Source organism: Cryptotermes secundus, unplaced genomic scaffold, assembly GCF_002891405.2.
Source record: "Cryptotermes secundus unplaced genomic scaffold, Csec_1.0 scaffold259, whole genome shotgun sequence".
Lineage (NCBI taxonomy): Eukaryota > Metazoa > Arthropoda > Insecta > Blattodea > Kalotermitidae > Cryptotermes > Cryptotermes secundus.
In genome coordinates, this window is record NW_019742445.1 from 595453 (window position 1) to 610290 (window position 14838).

The 14838-nt window shown below is 40.0% G+C and overlaps 1 protein-coding gene across 1 annotated transcript in view; it reads right to left on the minus strand.

Moving 5' to 3' along the window:
- Window positions 1-14838, minus strand: part of LOC111873151 (eukaryotic translation initiation factor 2-alpha kinase) — an 87563-nt gene that overhangs the window by 10563 nt on the left and 62162 nt on the right. Inside the window, exons 10-13 of the mRNA XM_023867615.2 lie at window positions 13518-13635; window positions 6555-6790; window positions 5538-5681; window positions 3902-4589 (exon numbers count right to left, since the gene is read on the minus strand). Coding sequence (XP_023723383.1) covers window positions 3902-4589; window positions 5538-5681; window positions 6555-6790; window positions 13518-13635 — 1186 coding nt within the window. The remainder of the gene's footprint in view (window positions 1-3901; window positions 4590-5537; window positions 5682-6554; window positions 6791-13517; window positions 13636-14838) is intronic.

The window sequence follows — 14838 nt, forward strand, 5'->3', positions numbered from 1 at the left end:
TATTCTATTCCCCTGGGAGTCTTCGATGCCAATATTTTGATTCCCATGGTTCTCTTTCTATCCTAGTTCTTTTGTCTTCATGTACATCAAATCATGATGTCCTGTCCCTTGAAATTCTATAATCTCATTACATATCTTCTCAAGATATTCCTTTTTGGCCCTGTCCGTGGCTCTTTTCAATTCATTCCTCAGTCTCCTGTATTTCCTCCTGCCTTCTTCATTGTTTACATTCTTCCATTTCCTTCGCTCCTCCATTTTACTCATCATCTCCTGTGTAACCCATGGTTTTCTTGCTATCTTCTCAACTTTACCAACCAAATCACTGATAGTATCTAACATGCATTCTTTTATATTGTTCCACTGCACTTCAGCATTTCCGCTTTCACCTTCAATTGTACCGAGTTTCTCTTCTAGGGTCTCCTGCACGCTGTCTTTGAGCATATAACTTCTCCAAATCCCATCTAGGTCTGCGCTTTTGAAATCTTGTAATTTTCTTCAACCTGATTCGAAACTTGGCAACCAGTAAGTTGTGGTCAGAGTCAATATCTGCCCCAGGCAGCGTCTTCACATCCTTCACACTGAAGAAAGCAGTCTTCTGGGATTTGGCACCATGTATATGTGGTGTTAACCGACATTTCGGAGGAACGTATCGCCTCCATCTTCAGGGTAGAAGAAAAAATATAAGAAATCTGCAAAGCGAAGAGACCGTGAGAAACGGTAAAAGCAGAAACGTCGGTTAACACCACATATACACGGTGCCAAATCCCAGAAGACTGCTTTCCTCATAGTCACCACTGTGAAAGCCTCAAATCTTACATCCTTCACACTGTTTCTGAATTGATGTTTCACAAGGATGTAGTCCAGCTGATGCCGCCTCCAATCCCCAGGTGCCTTCCATGTGTAAAGTCTTCTCTTTGGCTTCTTGAACCAAGTGTTGGTAACAATCAGTCCATTTCTTTCACAAAAGTCAATAAGCATTTGACTCCTGTGATTCCGTCTTCCTAGTCCATGTGATCCAACAATATTCTGATATGATTCATCTCCAACAATGCTATTCCAGTCTCCTAATATGATGCTGTTTGTGTCACCTCTTCCATCTTCCTGAAGAATTTCTTCAGTTGTGTCATACACTTTTTCCACTTCATCATCTTCATACTCTGATGTTGGCATGTACACTTGCATAATCAGTATATCTACCAGTTCTGCCTTTAACTTCAGAGCAATCATTCTGTCATTACAAACAATCTTCTTAACAACACTCCTCACTACACTTTTATGCACCACTATTGCCACACCTCTTTCAGCCCGTTCATCTCCAGAATAATACACTGTATAATCACCACTTCTCATTTCACCTTGTCCTTTCCACCGCACTTCGCTGACACCTAAAAGAGACATCTCATTCTTCTGCATTTCCATTTTCAAATTCTCCAATTTGCCTGCTTGATTCACGGTCCTTACATTCCATGTTCCAATCTTGTAGCCGTGATGTTCCTTCTGATATTCACACTTCTTCTTGTCATAACGCCTGCATGACATTTCCTCTAGAAACACTCCCCCCCCGGAGATCCGATTGGGGGAGTAGTTCACCCCCGGATTGTTTTGTCTCCAGAGGAAACATCTCGCATACATGGTATCTCTGTTTTTGGAAAGAGACTATCCAGGAAAAGTGATAATGTGGTAGTTTTTCCATTTGCTTTCCACATTGCAGTACAACAGCCATTCAAACCACTCTGGTCACGCCTGTTGCCTTATGAACTTGAACCCTCTCGAGCATCATTTGCTCTGTGCTTCAAGTCGCTGCTTCCGGCATCAGCTTTTGGTGTCTCTCTTCATCTGATGCCTACCCTTTGACCTGTCCAGGAGGGAGTCCCTGCCAGTAGCTACACTACTGCTGGTATAGCTCTCAGGGTCCTTGGATCAAATCTAGAATTCACAATTATTTGTCACACTACCCCTTATATGGGACAGTATTATTTGTTCACAGGATCCAGAATTTTCTTTACTACAGAGAGGTCCCTTGTTGTAAGGGGTACCCAAAAGAAACCGAACTAATTTTTTTGTGGGCAGAGCTTTTGTAGTACTGCGTTTTGCCGCTATGAGCGCATAGAGCTAACATTCCTGAGTCGATAAGCCGACTACCGTTGCTTCAGAAGGTAAGGACTAGTTTCGGCAGAGTTTATAGTGACAACTGTTTTGTGTGATCGTTGTTTTTGCAATGGCTGATTTTCGTGAACAGCGTGCGGCGGTGAAATTCTGCTTTTTGCTTGGGAAAAGTGGAACAGAAACTCTTGAAATGTCAAAAACGGCGTACAAGGACGATGCTATGGGGAAAGCTCAAGTATTTGAGTGGTTTTCCTGTTTCAAAAATGGTGAAATGTCAATTGATGACAAACCTCATTCTGGTTGTCCTTCCACGGCCCGAACACATGAAAATGTTGAAAAAATTCGTGAAATCATCAAGGAAGATCGATGACGGACCATTGAAGAAATTGTGGAGCTGTCGGGAGTGACTTGGAGCTCAGCGGCCAGATTTGTGGCAGTCGGGTGACTGGTTTTTCCATCATGACAATGCCCCTGCTCACACAGCCCTGTCTGTACGACAATTCTTGACCAAAAGTGGTATGACCCTTGTTCCTCACCCTCCATACTCACCCGACCTTGCCCCATGCGACTTTTTTTTGTTTCCTCGAATGAAAAGAGACATGAAAGGGAAAAACGACAGAGGCACTGTCAAGCATCTCAAAAGATGAATTTAGACAATGTTTTGAAAACTGGAATAAAAGACTAGACAAGTGTATTAGTGTAAGTGGAGAGTACTTTGAAGGGGATTGAAGGTTTGTGCTTAAAATTTGAATAAATAAGTTTAAAAAAAAAGTTCGGTTTCTTTTGGGTACCCCCTCATATATATAAAACAAGAGCAAAATCAGCTCAGCAGTTGAATGTCTATTACTTCATAAAAGTCCAGAAATTATAGGAAGATACAACAAATACAGCTCTGTAAAGTGTATGCCGTATGTGGGAACTGTGATGGACTGTGAAGCAACTGCAACATTCTAATTTTCAACACTTTCCATGCACTGATATGTGGCATCATCTCAACATTCTGCATGCTATGTAAAGTTTTTATAACCATTTTCTCTGGCAAGTTATCCAGATTTTTAATGCATTTGCCCAACATGGAATTTCCCAGGAATGTAATCTTTGTGTACAAAATGTATCTGTTTAGCCCTACTCAAATTCCCTTCATTACACTGACCTTATTAACCCTTTCTATGCTGCTGTTTATTTTTTTAAATTTAGAACAGAGAAGTGTCAAATAACAGATTTACATATGTAACCCAGCCTAATATAACTTAACCTAACTTAATCTACCCTAACTGTACATAAAATAACCTAATCTAAGCTAACATGTCGGCCGCGTCATAGCTCAAGTGGTTAGTCACTGGCTTCCCACCGCGGTGGCCCAGTTTCAATTTCGGGTCTGGTCAAGTGGGATTTGTGGTGGACAAAGTGGCACTGAGGCGGGTTTTCTCCAAGTACTTCGGTTTCCCCTGCCAATCTTCAATCCACCAAATTCTCCATCACCATAATCACCCAGGGCAGGTACAATAGGCCAATCAGTGGCTGCCGTGCCAAGTGGACCCAATTGGACTCCATAATCATCCTGACACTTCATAATCCTATTTAAAGTTTCTTGATTTAAGTCTTTCCCTCATTTAGTATAACATTTCTGATGGTTCCAGCCACCATACTTAGCATTACATTTCCTCCATTTAAGGTTCTCCTCAGTTTAATTGTATCCATTTTTCCCAGAGAAATATTGAGAAGGTACTTCATTACTCATAGCCCTAGCTGATTACAAATTTAACTGAATAAACCAATAATAAACAGTTCTCACCTTAAGATCCCTATGGATCAAGCCTTGTAGGTGGACATATTCTACAGCTTGAACAATCTGCATAAACATTGGCAGAACAACACAAGTACTTCTGTTGGACACATTATCTCGCAACCACTCCCTCAAACTCTCTCTGCGGCACAACTGCATCTGAATGAACAGGTACAAGCGAGATCCCTTAAGAGAAGCCATCACAATTCCACCCCCCCTAGAGATGTCAAGAGACAATGGTCGCTTGTGACCAATTTTCTTTTTGGCTTCATGACATTCTGTGGTGGATAAAGTCCTTCTCCTCCCCATTTCTTCTCTCCATGCTGACACACAGTTACTAGAGGTTTCAGAATTGGTACAAGACAAGACACCTTCACCCACTTCTGTGTTACTTTTAACTACATCCAATCCATCTTCATGGCTGCAGTCTTTGCCACTGTCATCATCAACCGTAACTTTTGATTTTGGACCACAAGATGTTTCAAACACAATGAAAGAATCACTTCTGTCTGGGTTGTATCTATGTATCTGCTGGCTAAAGGAATAACTCTCTGAATCATCACTTTTCATGTTCAAAAACACAGAGGAACATTCTTCTTTTGCAGAAACATCTTGAGATAAGTGTGTATGTACAGCACTTCTTCTAATCTGGCTGAGGTCAATGGATGTAGCATCCCCAAGTGAGCAGAAGCCATCACTGTAGAAGAAGAATAATGGCAAGCTGTTAAGTTCCTATGGCATATTTCTGTATCCCAGAGCATTAACAAACAACAAACTGTTTTACTTGGAATTACTGGGTTCTTAGAAAATCTGTCCAGTATCTGGTATTCTTAAAACACTAAAGAACACAACGTTCCTCTAGTGTTTTTAGAGCACTGGGCAATGTACAAAGTCCAAAAGCCCAGAAATTCTGAGTGTTACACATTATCATCAGAACTCTTTCGAATTTACTTGTTTGGTTTTAGATCTCAATTATTTTAACATCATCAGCAACACCCAATTGACTCCAAGTCAGTTTAATCCCTTGAAGCATATATTACACCTGCAAATTCTGAGCAAATGATAATCACAGACATCCAGCTGATGGTAATTTCATATGCAAACCACCATGCCAGTAGGTAAGAAAAAGTAATTCAAGGATGGGCTATTGTAGAGTCTGACAGAGTCTGATGTTCTGGAGAAACGTACTGATTCCATCCACAGGGTGGAACAGTAAGCCCAGCAAACAAGCAATGAGCAGGGTAAGACAGGTGCAGAGCTGCTTGCTTGTATATTTGAACTTACTCTCTGACCCTGAAGACCAAGGCAGTATTTTCCTCCAAAATATTAAAATACAATCAGACAATCAGACAACCAGGCTACAGAGTGTCACGCTGTGAAAGATGGTATTCTTCATAGTTTCCAATGAATGAACCTCTACATATCTACCATGGAACAATGTTCCTCCATTTAAGATCTCTCCTCGTATAAGGTTCAATTTCAGTAACCCCAAGTCATTAATTCTGTGGTTAGAGTTCCAGAACTTAAGGCCTTCCTTCATAACTGAAACGTTTTTCAGTAGGATTTCCTATGACACATGATTTTCCTGCAATAATAATATAGGTATTTTCCTATCAACTATCCCAAACTATTCATTTGTACTTACCAATTAGGAACCAATTTATCCTGTTCTTCTTGCCACCCAGGTGGAGGGCATTCCAACCAAGCATTGAAATAGCGGACAATGTGACGGTGTTCCAACTTGGCTAGGGCTTTCACTTCACGCATCACACGGTCACGAGATTCTTGCCTGACAGCAGAGAGCACACACACATTTTTAGTTTTTGACTAATGGTCAATATTTTAAACACTACAAATACTTTTTTAACCAATCAACACCAGCCCTTCCAATATGGTTAATTTTGTGTTTAAAAAAATACATTAAAGAAATACATCTCCTGTCCTTCTTCAGTAATTTAAATTATTTGTGGTGATTCATCACTGGAGATGTCTTAAGTTACTATGGATGCCATAAACAAACAAAGTATAAATTTTTTGCTGAATAAAACTCAGTACAGTAAGGGTTATAGAAGCCAAATTTCTGAAACTAAATTAATATGTAATGTGTACCCCCAAGCAACCTCTTTCCATATCAGACAATTCAAATCTTCTGCTATGTATGCTATATTCTATTATATATCATAACCTTAAGTAATTATAACAACACCAGGAACTAAAGAGAAAATCAACAAATTGTAGCCATGATAGTACCTCGATTAAGTAATGACTATTCTCTTCAAAATCCTTCCCAATTCACCAGTCATCTACCATCCTAACATTCAACAGCATATAGTTTAGCTACTGACAGTATCAAAAAATAACCCACAAAAATATTTCCTTTGTAATTTCCCCCATTCTTCTGTTCATTCTGCGTTAAAGTAAAAAAAAAAAAGTTCTGTGCCATCATCATCTCACATGCAGGAATACAGTGCCAAAAATCTACATGAACATCAGCAGAAGTTCAGTAAGGGATCTGGATGCCTATTCAGTCACTTGACACATGAAATGTATATTAACCTTCAAGATCACCTGTCATAAATTTTTTACCCCCTGAACTTATGGGGATACAAAACAAGCAAATATTACATATTTTCCGAGACTGCAACTTTCTTGCACATCTTACCGATTGGGAAGAGGAATACGTTTAATGGCATAATGGCAATCATCAATCTTGTTTTTAGCTTCAAAGACAACACCAAAGCCACCCTTCCCAAGGCAATGAACAGGATGGAAGTCTGTTAAAAAGCGTGAGGTGAACTCAGATGATTGCTGTCCATCTGGATCGGAATGGCTTCTATGAGCTTGTAGTGGTCCTGGTTCTGGAAACATTGGTACTGGTTTCTCCACAACAATGATTTCCTAGTAAGTAACAAAACAGACTTCTGAAGGCATTGCACTGTTACAGAATGTAATAAAATATGTTCAAGGTTTTAGTCAATCACGGCCTAGCTAATGAAACATGACAATAGTTCAACAGAAAATATCTTGATATATCTAGAGATCCCAGAGCTGCTATGTATTTATACAAACTGCAGTTCTCAAGCAAGAAGATAACATGTAAATACTATTGTTAATATTAGTATTAATGTTATAAAATTTTCACATGCATATCTGATTTTTAAGCCACTATGCAGGACTCTAAGGCAAGACTCGTAACAGCTTCATACTTGGCAATAATGTGTCTCACTTTTAAAGGTTTTCAGTTATCTCTGGCATTTTACTTTCACGTATCACTGACAGATGGCCTTTCAGCGTCACATATCTATTATGAGTTTGTGACAGTAATTTACTACCGTATTTACGCATGTATAGGCCGCGTGCGTGTATAGGCCGCAGCACAATTTTCAGACAGAAATTATAGAAAAAATAATTTTCTTGGAATATTATTTCAGGAGTAGAAATTATTCCAAAATTTGGCAATGTTTAACATTCCTAAGTTCGCAACTAGTGAAAATAACGGTACCACTCGGAACAAAGGCATTGCGGGGGAGAGTTATAACCTTTTCGCCTTTACTTGACTTGCCTGGTTAGTTCTGAGTGAAACATGGGTCGAGTAGGAGCAGGTTATACGTCTAAATTTAAACTTCAAGTGGTGCATTACGCACAAGAACACAGAAATCGAGCAGCAGGGAGAAAATTCGACGTTGACGAAAAAATGTGCGAAGATGGATACTAACGAAAGATGCCCTTGAAAAAACGTCACAAAATCGACAATCTTTCCGCGGAAAGAAAGCTAAATTTCCAGAACTTGAAAATAAACTTTTGCGATACGTGCGTAATACACGGGCGGATGGATTTTCAGTGTCTGTGGAAATGATTCAATTTGAAGGCCTCAAAATAGCGGACAGAATGAAAATTCCTCGTAATGAATTTAAGGGAAGTTATGGATGGGCAAGGCGCTTTATGGCCCGACATGATCTTGTAATTCGGCGACGGACGTCAATAGCGCAGCGCCTTCCCGACACATACCAGGAGAAACTGCTTGCATTTCAAAAACATGTCCTGAAATTAAGAAAGACGCACAACTACACCATGGGAGCTATTGGAAATGTTGATGAAACTCCTGTGTTCTTTGAAATGCCGGGTGAAAGTACAGTGAACAAAGCAGGCGAAAAAACAGTGCATGTGCGGACTGCAGGAGCAGAAAAGCAGCGGTGTACCGTAATGCTTGGTATCACTGCTGATGGAAACAAACTACCACCATTTGTAATCTTCAAACGCAAAACATTGCCGAAAGAAAAGCTTCCACCGGGAATTTTGGTGAGAGTTCAAGAAAAAGGATGGATGACAGAAGAGCTCTATCTGGATTGGTTGAAATCAGTGTGGTTTCGGCGCCCAGGCACACTTTTACGTCAGCGGTCAATGTTAGTGGTTGACAGTTTTCGAAGCCATTTAACTGAAAATGTGAAAGTGAAGATGAGGCAGGAGAAAAGTGATATGGTTGTGATACCAGGGGGGATGACTGGCATGTTACAACCACTTGACGTGTCAATAAACCGTCCTTTCAAGTCTCATTTGCGGCGCTTTTACCGGGACTGGAGATGCGGTTCCACGGAGATGACGCCGACTGGACGATTGAAGAAACCTTCATTAAGTCAAATGTGTGAGTGGATTGTGGCTGCATGGAACACCATACCAGAAGAAATGGTTTCCAAAAGTTTTAAAGTCACATCCATTTCCAACGCAATGGACGGGACTGAAGATGACGCTGTATGGCTAACATCACCTGACAGCGAAACTTCGAGCGAGAGTGACATCGACAGTAACGAGTCAAGTGATGAACAGTAATATGGTTCAATTACTGTGGACCAACTTCAGAAAGTGTCGCATAATTTATTCATGCGATGCGAAGCATGTTTGCAAGCAGAAGGGGGTCACTATCAGCACCTGTTATAAAGCACGGTAAGTTTGTGTTATCTTTTTACAGTATTCTTATAAATGTGTGCATGTACAGAAACTGGTGTAAGGGTATCAGCGACACGACTGCACTCTCACTAGCGGGGAGGGGCACAGTAGTTGCGGAGAAACGTTCCATCCGCTCTACGCTGCTAATTACTAATTATTACTAATTATTATTATTATTATTATTACTACTAATTCGTATATATACTATTCGTATATATTTTTTTAAATGAAGTGTGATTTCGAATATTTCGAATATAAGCCGCACCCCAGTTTTCCTCTTGAATTTTTGGCAAAAAATGTGCTGCCTATACATGCATAAATACGGTATTTATGTACTGTTTCTCATCATACCACACAATGGGTTAAACAGCACTCTTGTGTGGTATTTCAAAGCATTAATAGGAAGATATACACCACTCTGAAGAACACATATTTTCCAAATACAGTCAACTCTTGATTATCCGGGGTAATGGTGGGCATGGAAATCACGATTAATCGAAAACCCGGTTAAGACAAATGTTATTAAAAGTAGTACTGTAATACTGTACCTTCATAATACTATAGGCCTACCTGTATTTAAATTTACTCAACTTCATTTTAATGTCATCTCATGGCCTATTTAATACTTTTTTTTTACATTATACTGAAGTGTGAATTAGTTATTTCAATCACAGTGTTCAACAACATCCAACACTTTTTACGAATATTCACACTTAACACTTAAAAAAAATAAATATTGTTTGCTTTTTCACGGCATTTTCCTTTTTACGGATATCCATACAAAGCCTATGTAATATTAGCTTGTCACTTAGTAAACTGTTCTCTTCACTCTCAAGATAGTCTAGTAAGGATTCCAAATGATTAAGAGCAGCATGATGTGATATTTTCTTACTAGCAGCACTGTCCACCTCTTCCTCATTCTCACTCCCTTCCTGCTCTTCTGGCTGCACCCCCACTGAACTTACGGTTTCGACACTGCTTAACATTTCGAAGCCCAGCTCACACGAGTTTCTGTTGAATACTTAACACAACACGCTTCCTTTTACACCCTGACATTTTGCTAATGCACTTGAAGATAGACACAAAGAGACCAACTGGGGCGGTGTATCTGTCCTTGAAATTTTCCACAAATCCTTGCATTCTTTCACCCCTACCCTAGAACATTGTGTTAGCAAAACGGGACCAAAAAATGCAGAGCTCGGTTCACACTAGTGCGAAAAGAGTGTTACAACTCACCATGCGATACAAAAGTGAATGAATATTAAACAACATATAAGCCTCAAAAAAGCCCCAGTAGCCCTGGTTAAGACACAAACCGGTTTATCCGCCCCTGGATAATCGAGAGTTGACTGTATATAATTTGTAAATTTTTACAAATTCTTTGTCTTGGAAGTTCAGTTGTTTTAGTTACAATCTATCATTCAAAGCTAATCACACCCTGCACACATCACAGCGCACAAAGTTACTACAGATATTTCCTGTAACAGCTGTAATCTTAATTGTAACTATACTCTTTTGTATGCTTCAATCTTTCACATGACGAGCCATTTCTGTGAGAGCTAATGAAGTCTGATTTACATGCCATATAATGTAGATGTTATATTACGAAGGGCGTTCCGTATATAATGCCTCCTATTATTTTGTGTTAATATGTAACGTCTGAGCTGGATGTTGGTGTTGTACTAAAGGTTGAACCTTCCCGCCAATGTTAGTTTGGTTGTCATGCGACAGATAGCGAGAGCAGAGCAGTCTACCAAAATGGCGTCTGACATAGAAGTGCATACGAAACAGAGATGTGTTATTGAATTTCTCACTGCCAAACAAATTGCACCCATTGACATTCATCGACGCTTGCTAAAGGTGTACGGAGATGATTCAGTGGATGTCAGCACAATGAGGCGATGGGTAGTGCTTTCAACAGTGACGAAAGTGAAGTGCATGACAAGCCACGCCCCGGACGTCCCTGCTCAGCTGCTACTCCTCACAATGAACAGTGCCTCGATCAGCTCATCCATGCAGATTGGCAGGTAACGACCAGGGAACTGTGTGCACGGCTTAATATCGGCTGTAATGCATTGGAAACGATGAGGGGGAAGCTGGATTATCGCAAAGTTTGTTCCAGGTGGGTCCCGAGGATGCTTATACAAGATCACAAAACTCATCAAATGGAAGTCTGTCAGGACCAGCTGCATCAGTTTGAGGTCGAAGGTGACAAGTTCCTGGACAGCATCCTTACCGGATGAGACGTGGTGTCACCACTACGAGCTGGAATCCAAAAGACCATCCATGGAGTGGCGACATCTGGATTCCTCAAGAAAAAAGAAGTTCAAGACACAGCCATCGGCAGGGAAAGTGATGTGCACAGTCTTTTGGGATGGGTGGGCTGTGATTTTGTTATATTTCCTGGAGCCTGGTGACTGTCAATTCTGAATGCTACAAGATGACGCTGACTAAGCTGAAAGCCCGCATTTCCCGAGTCAGGCCAGAGAAGCAGACAACCTTTTGCTTGCAACACGATAACGCTAGACCCCACACCAGTTTGGCAACCACCATGCACATTGCAAAGTTTGGCTGGACTGTCCTACCACATCCATCTTATAGCCCCGATTTAGCACCTTCAGACTTCCATCTCTTTGGGCCTATGAAAGCTGGACTACATGGGCAACATTTTCCAGACAACGACGCTGTCACTGCAGCTGTAAGAAAGTGACTAGCCTTGTTGGCGCAGACTTCTACAGGCGCAGCATACAGGCTCTTGTTCATCACTGACAAAATTGCATAACGAATGGTGGTGGTTATGTGGAAAAATAACTGTAAGTAGGTGAAATCTTGCTCTATTTGACTGCGTTATTATGCTTTCTGTATCTGTTGTAGTTTTCATAAAAAAAATAGGAGGCATTATATACAGAACACTGCTCATATACCAAATGAATAAAAACAAATCTACTCCAACTACAATTTCTGACAATTTAATTTAGGCCAGAAATGCCAACTTTCAATAAAATTTGTTGAGTATTATGACATAAGGATGTTCCCTGGACCAGTGGCAGTTGTTTCTTTTTGGGGGGATGAGGATTTAATAGAAAATTTTGTAGTATACATTTTTCCTTCTTTGTGTGTGCGTCCACGTGCATGCGCATGTGTGTGTGTGTGTGTGTGTGGGGGGGGGCATGTATGTAAGTGTGAATGTTGTGCAATGAAGATTAGAAAACAAAAGCAACACTTAATTAATTTAAAAACATTATTAGTCTTTTACCTTTACCTTTGTGCAAAGAATACTTGCATATGAAGTGCTTCAATCATTATATGTGGAAGATATCTGAGGGCTATTTCGAAAGTAACCTCTGGTGAGCTGTTTACAAAACAAGCGACGAGGAAAAAAAAATTGTTATATACAAAAAATACATATATACTTAAGCTACTTCTCAATGTAGTCATCACCAGAATTGAGAAGTCTGCTGCCTGTGAGCTCAGCCATGTTTTGACACCTTTCATCAACTTTTCATTACTGCTGGAGCGTTGTGATCTCAACGAGTTCTTCAGGTAGGCAAACATGTGGTAGTCGCTCAAACCAAGATCAGGTATGTAAGGAGGGTGTTCAAACAACTCCCAGCTGAAATACTCCAGCAGTGCTAGAGTGCAACCAGTTGTGTGCAGATGCACATTGTCGTGGATAAGCAGTACATCGGATATCAGCATTCCATGCCTTTTGTTCTGAATGGTCTTACACATTATTTTAGTGTTTTGTAATACACTTCTGGCATTATTGTGGTCCCTTGTTGCACAAATTACACCATCAGCACTCCTTTCCTGTCCCAGAAAACAATTGCCATCGGCTTTCTGGCAGGCAGACAATGTTTGTTTAAACATTTTCAGCTTCTTTCGTGAATGTATTATGTGCATCCACTGCTTCGACTGCTCTCTGGTTTCAACATTCACAAACAAAACCCAAGTTTCATCACCTGTTACTCGTGTGATGTGAGAAATTTGTCTCCCTCTTTGTGAAACCACTTTAAAAAAGTCAAAGCCAAAGCCATTCTCTGCATTTTGTGTGCACCCATGAGCATTTCTGGAATCAATCTTGCACAAAACTTGTGATAATGTCATAGAGAACAGTGCATAAAATTTGTGGAAATCCACATGAAAATTATAAAATTGTGAAGTGCCATATTTGACAAAGTTTTTGGTCAACACTTAGAACAAGATCATTATTCACTACAGATGGCTGGAAGACCACTTCCCTCTTCATTGTCAACATTTGTTCACCCATCTTCAAACATTCTACACCACTGTCTTACAGTCCCTTCACTCATTCTATTTTTTGTAAACCATGCATAATTCGAGATGCATTTCCACAGAATTCACATTTTTAGCATGAAGAAAGCAGATAATTTCATGAACTTTGCAGCTGGTGGGATTATCAATCGCAGGACACATCATAACTCACTCTGTAGAGACAAGAACTAACACTAGATGACCAGTTATGTGATGGTTTACAAGGGAGTGAGCCATGTGGCACTACCTCTCCCCCTCGTACATTACTGGCCTAAATAAATGAAGGTTACTTTCCTAATTGCCCTCATATATAAGTAGACAAAACTGATATATGCTTAAGCTCCTTGAAGATGGCTATTATTTCCAACTCTACAACAAACAATTCAGTAAAATACTGAATTCTTACCTGTTCCATCACTTCAGCGCTTGTGATTGGAAGCAGGTGAATGGCACGCAAGAATCGTTGTGTGACTACTAAATTCACCAAGACAGCTGTGGAGATGCTGATGACAAGAACCTCTTTCCTAACAGAATAAAGCATTAAATTTATGCCTTAACAACAATTCTCAAGTTACTGACATGGTATATGGGACTGACTGTTCATGATCATATGTGCAGAGCTGTAAAATTATGGGTGGCTGGGTTGAAGCCATGGTGAACTGTACTTAAATTTGATGTGGTTGTAATATTTCTATTACATACTATTAAATGTCCTTAAATTTCCTGCACACAAATTGGAGCCACTTGATGTGGAAGGTACAATGTTACCTGACAGACTTACAGCTCTAAATAATGACACAAAACTGATGTTTTGGACCTTACAGGCTTGGGTTCAATGAATTACAAAATCAGTCACTCTGCTGCCGGTGCCATTTTCAGTGCACATGCCATTGTGGAGATAGTTTTGATACTGATTCTGAAATACAGCTTACCTCAGATGACTGATATTGAAATTACATTTGACTTAACAGACAACAAGTAATGGCATGAATCAATGATGTAAAATGAGAAGAAAAGAAAATGCTGGTTTTCATAGTTTCATGGCATCTTCATGCTTATCATACACATTACCTTTCATAACCTGTGAAGCACACCACTGTGATGATGCATATGCAAATCAGAGCAAGCTTAGTGTCACACTGTTTACAACATACAGTAAACTCCTGGTTATCCAACATTAAAGTATCTGGAATTCTCAGGCATTAGGCACAGATTTAAGACAATTCACCCCTTTTATAAAGTTACTTAAATACAAAGCTGCAATGAGTACATTCACTTGCCACAGGGTAGTTATCGCAGCTGCCACTAGCAGCACTATCTGTTCCCTTCCTCACATGGCACCTGTATAAGGGAGAAAACAGGTGCCATGTGATTGTGTTACAGTACATGTATCCAAAATCTTTCATCCGTCAAAATGCATACAGGAAGACTCTCATACAAGAATTAAAGTGAAGATCTGTTGTTCTGACTCTGTATTGGGTTTCTGTGAAAGTCTTTCTCATGAAACCAGTAGATTCTTGTGACACACCCCATTCCCCATACACATCAGACAACCAGGAGTTTACTGCCAATACCATTATCACCCACTTAAAATCTGGCTATCAGTGCCATAGTATTGTGAAACTTAAATCTCCTACTACCAGACAATAAAGGTTAATACTGACATTCATCATCAGATTGATCTGATGACTATGCACAGCAGAATATCTCTAACATTCCACTTTATA